The 5,599-nt window shown below is 34.4% G+C and overlaps 1 protein-coding gene across 1 annotated transcript in view; it reads left to right on the top strand.

The window, feature by feature from the left end:
• The window catches only part of LOC106875108 (dnaJ homolog subfamily B member 11), a 105,842-nt gene that overhangs the window by 68,978 nt on the left and 31,265 nt on the right, over window positions 1-5,599 (top strand). The window contains exon 7 of the mRNA XM_052978389.1: window positions 2,378-2,435. Within this exon, the coding sequence (XP_052834349.1) occupies window positions 2,378-2,435 (58 nt within the window). The remainder of the gene's footprint in view (window positions 1-2,377; window positions 2,436-5,599) is intronic.

The raw sequence follows: 5,599 nt of genomic DNA, 5'->3' as shown, positions 1-5,599 counted from the left end.
AAAATTCTGCCAAGATCAACTTTGCCTTTCATCCTTTCGGGGTCAATAAATTAAGTACCCGTGAAACACTGGGGTCAATGTAATCAACTATTCCCTTTCTCCCAAATTTCAGACCTTGTGTCTTTAGTAGAAAGGATTATTATTATTATTATTATTATTATTATCATTATTATTATTATTATTATTATTATTATTATTGAGTGAGAAAGAAGTGCATACCATCAAAGTGACACTGGGGTAAAATATACAAAGCCCAGTATACCTGTCATGACTACCTGTCTGATAATGGTACACCAGGCACATGCATCACAACCATATGTGCATGACATGGTGATCTCATATCAAGGTAAATAGTGCATGACCTTGCAGGTGGGGCCCAGCTAGAATTTTCTTCAGGTCGAGTAGCCCATCCCACTCAAAAGTTCTCTGAATAAGGATCATTTAAGGATGTTGAATGAAACACCTATGTTTTCAGAGATGAATTATTCAAACCACAAAGAATTCCTTTCAACACATAGCTATGATACTTGAATATTTGTTGTAGCCCATCTTTTATACCAAGACAAAACAATGTACAAGATAGCATTTACAATCAGTTAAGATCAGAGGCCATGAGATCCACTGCTTGATACTGCATTAGGGCATTTATTATTATTATTATTACAGTTCATCATCACCCTCATTAATATAATAAACAGGAGTAAGAATTTTGTTGGAGTGAGATAGTTTCACCTAGTTGTTCATGGTGGCGGTGGCGGCTGTGTTTTTTTTGTCTTTTTTTTTCAGGCATAGGGAAGGCTTTCTCTTGGTAGCTTTATGAAATTCCATTTAGGTTTTTAAGTTTAATTTTAATAATCATCACTTGCATGAAATTAAATTGGAAAGTTGATGTATAGTTGGAAACCACACCAGTGTTTGAGCTGTTAAGGAAACCAAATCTCCTTCAAATTACATCTTACATTGTGAAAGTGCCACCTGAATCTTTTTTCAGAGAAGATTCAAGAGTCAGGTTCAACAATAGCACAAATGCATTACTTGTGCCAGAGTCTATGTTGTGAGGTACCTTTGTATAGGAGAGTTACTCTACCAACATGTGCAGTTTGAATGTCATCTAATAAAAAAGTTATTCCCACTTCTGCATTACTTTCACTATCACCCATATGTATGGATTGTATATCTGTATGTATATACAGGTGCAGCTGTGTGGTAAGAAATTTGTTTCCCAACCACATGGTTCCAGGTTCAGTCCCACTGTGTGTCACCTTGGGAAAGTGTCTTCTGCTATACCCTCATGAGTGGATTTAATAGATGGAAACTGAAAGAAACCCTTCATATGTGTGTCTGTCTGTCTGTTTCCCACCGCCGCCTGACAACTGGTGTTGGTGTGTTTATATCCTCATAACTTAGTGGTTCAGCAAAAGAGACCGATAGAAAAGTACCAGTCCAAAAAATAAACAAAAGCGCTGGGATCAATTTGTTTGATTTAAATTCTTGAAGGTAGTGCTATAGTCTAATGACTGAAACAAACGAGATAAAAGCTGTACATGACAGATAGATACGCGCACACACACACTCTTGACATGTGATTTGATCTAAAATTGACAATTATTAAACTAACCTATCTATTATGCTCAAATCAAATAATGAAGAAGGGAGTTATTAATAACTAACAGAAAACTTCCCAGAGGATGGTATTTTGCTGGTAATAATAATTCTTTCTGTTATAGGCACAAACCTTGAAATTTTAGGGGAGGGTGCTAGTCGATTATGTTGACTGCAGTACTGATATAACTGGTGTGTCCTGGAGTTCCTGCCTCCAAATTTTGAGTGAGGAATTGCATGCCACATTTAATCCCTCTTATACCTAACTTTTCTCTCAGCACAGTTGAGCTTTGTTCTTCATGCACACTGATGGTGCAAATCCAATGGAGCATACAGCCTTCATATCATGGAATATAGCTATTTGTACACAAACATCATTTAATCTACCTTTCACTTTAAGAGAGAGTCCTTTTGTTGCCAGTAGAAGTACTAGCTCTCTGAACTTCCTCCATCCTATTCTTATTCTAGAAACAATACTTTTAGAGCATCCACAACTATTACTAATTTGGTCATCTAAGTAGCAGAAACTATCTACTACCTTAAGAGAGCTCCCTGGGCAATTAAGAGAGTCTATGTCACTTGTGCTCTTACACACCATTTCTGTTAGTCAATCATACACAACCTAATAAAAGTAATACACTACCCTATTAAAGTACATATAAAAAACATTTTAGTTTGGGCATTAGAACCAAATTTATATATATATATATATATATATATATATATATATATATATATATATATGCAGACATTTAACTTATTATTTTTCTTTCAGGTGAACCACACATAGATGGAGATCCTGGGGATCTCAAATTTATTATAAAGCAAGCAAAGTAAGAGAAATTATTTCTGTTGTCCTTTTCAATCTGTATGTGTGTTGTGTAGCTCTGAATGAGCAAATCTTTGGTATGTAGATAGTTAATCATTCCTCTAGTTGAGTACCATGCTGCACATTTTGACATCATCATCATCATCATCATCATCATCATCGTTTAACGTCCGCTTTCCATGCTAGCATGGGTTGGACGACTTGACTGAGGACTGGTGAAACAGGATGGCAACACCAGGCTCCAATCTAAATTTGGCAGAGTTTCTACAGCTGGATGCCCTTCCTAACGCCATATAGTGATTAATTGTTTTTGATGCAGTCTTGTAGATTGGGTGTGTTGTGCATTTAATCCCAATGTAGCCCTGATCAAAGGTGTTCCAGCCATGAACAGTCTTTATATATGTGTGTATATATATATATATATATATATTCAATGTATTCTTCCTTATTTAGGATATTGTTATGGTTTGGATATATATATACATATATATATATATATATATATATACACACAAACACATACATATATAAGAACCCAAAAGAATAGAGAAATATACATTCTTTAATCAGCTTATGCACATTTCAAGTAGACTGACAAATACCAAAATTACTTGATGCTGTAATTATGCATTTTAATCAATCCCATATTTGATCGACCCAAATTCTACTGAGAGAGAAATTCAACACCATTTTACCTTTATCAAAGCTGTACCACACTGCTTGCAACAGAGAACATTTTAAGGGAGATAGTTGTAAAACTAACAATATTTGACCAGTATAAGGGGTAGGGTGGTGCTTCAGCAAACCTACTTAAGAATAGTATTTATCAGATCATGCCAGAATTCTAATATACTTAGTTTTTACAGTCCTATCCCTCATCTTGAAGAATGTTTATGGCAAAATTCCTAACCGTTTTGACCTATTACTGACCAATTCAAATACACAACAGAGTTATGCGGAACCATGCTATTCAGTGGGTCATAATGGAAATATCATTTGATCAGTACTAATTCTAAATATAAACTATGAGTAGAAGAAAACTTGTTGAGTTAATGAGAATTCTAAAGGAAAATAACCAAAATAATTATTTTCCTTAAAATAATAAATATTAAAAATGAAAATACTTGTAATAAGATTAAAATAAATTCAGATAAAAAATAAAGTTAAAAATATAAGTTTTAAAAATTATAATTAAACAACTCATGGAATTTTTTAAAAATTAAAGCAATGATAATATCAGTAACAACTACAATAATAATGATGATAATTTCTTTTATTATATTAGTGTCTCTACTAGCTGACCAAGAAAGGCAGACCTAACCTATTATATTAGAGTACACTAATCAATACTACATTTATTTGAGAAGATTTAAAAGGTTCTTTTAAGTAAATGTGTGCATCTTAACATTAATTCATTTCTTTTATTTAATATGATAGATTTGGATGCAAGGATATACATTGTCTCCTCGAGACATAAGTTGCATTTTAGTTTTCCTCAAAAATACAGTAGTCCTGCTACTGAAGGAGTTCAGGATTATGGATTATCATTGGTTAGATTTCATATCCAACCAACAACTCTTCTCAGAAACTGAGACATGTCCTGTCACTTGTATGATTTAGGAGCACCAGTGAAGACTGTTTGGCCATGTTGCTTGATTTTCTAAGTTAGATGCTGCTTGCCATGTTCTTTTCACTAAGGACCCAGCTGAGTTGATGGCTTGTGTTGGTTGACAACATGCCATATGGTCATTGAAGATGCGCTGGTTTCTTGTGGAGACATGGATTGACTGGAACACTACTTGATGGTTTGACCAGGAGGAGCTGGGAATATACCAACAACTGGTGAATGCAGCAACACACTGCAAAGGCACATATCTCCACACTTGACCTGACCTGATACAGTAGTGCATTACAGACATTCCTCTCTTTGATGCTTGAGACAAATTTACTTAAAAAGTCTCCTCCCCCAAAACTTCAGGCTTTATGCCAATAACAGAAAGGATTATTATTATTGTTTAGGCAGCAAGTAGGCAGAATTGTTAGCACACTGGAAAAAATGCTTAGCAGCATTTTGTGTCTTTATGTTCGAAGTTTAAATTCTGCTGAGGTCAACTTTGCTTTTTATCTTTTGGGGTCAATAAAATAAATACCAGTTGATCACTGGAGTCAATTTAATTGACTTATCCCTTCCCCCAAACTTGCTGACATTGTGCTAAAATTCAAGACCATAAGAGGCAGTAAGCTGGCAGAATCATTAGCATGCTGGGTAAAAAATGCTTAACAGCATTTCATCTGTCCTTGTGTTCTGAGTTCAAATTCCACTGAGACTGACTTAGCCTTTCATCTTTTCAGGCTTGATAAAATAAGCACCAGTTAAGTACTATGGTTGATGTAATCAACTTACCCCACCTCCAGAATTGCTGGCCTTGTGCCACAATTTGAAATCATTGTTGTTATTAGTATCATTTGCATTATTATAGTTACTGCCATCTTTATTACTATTATTAAGTGGATTGGTTAAATCCATTTCAACAAACTCTCTAAATTTACTGTGTTGATAAAGATAGGATGATGTTAAATTTCTGTATCTCTGTAGAATCTTTGTCAATCAAATATAGGATTGATTAATATGCATGATTACTGCATCAAAGAATTTTGGAATTTGCCAGTAAATTTAAAACATGCATAAGCTGATTAAAGAACGTATAATTGTTCACTCTGTGAATTTATACTAAATTTATTTGGTATTTGAACTTTGGATTTAGAAATTGGACAAGTAGCAGCAGAAAGTAATTTTATGGCATACATGGATAACATTGGCTTTTACTGGACAATTTACTTAATTAAATTTGATCCCTACAGAGTGCTTATAAATTGTTTACTTGGATTTTTAATCTCATTTCTTCCTCTGTGTATATATATATATATATATATATATATATATATATATAAAATAAATGCGCCCTGTAAAGTCTAGCCAAGCTCATGGTTTCCTGGTTTCAATAGCGCATGTGCTCCCCAGCTGGACGGGACGCCAGTCCATCACAGTGTTACTCATTTTTGCCAGCTGAGTGGACTGGAACAACGTGAAATGAAGTGTTTTGTTCAAGAACACAACGCATCGCCCAGTCAAGCAATCAAAACCACAATCTTACGATCATGATACTG

This window comes from Octopus bimaculoides, chromosome 2 (genome assembly GCF_001194135.2).
Source record: "Octopus bimaculoides isolate UCB-OBI-ISO-001 chromosome 2, ASM119413v2, whole genome shotgun sequence".
NCBI classification, from domain to species: domain Eukaryota; kingdom Metazoa; phylum Mollusca; class Cephalopoda; order Octopoda; family Octopodidae; genus Octopus; species Octopus bimaculoides.
This window is presented reverse-complemented; position numbering and strand designations above follow the sequence as displayed.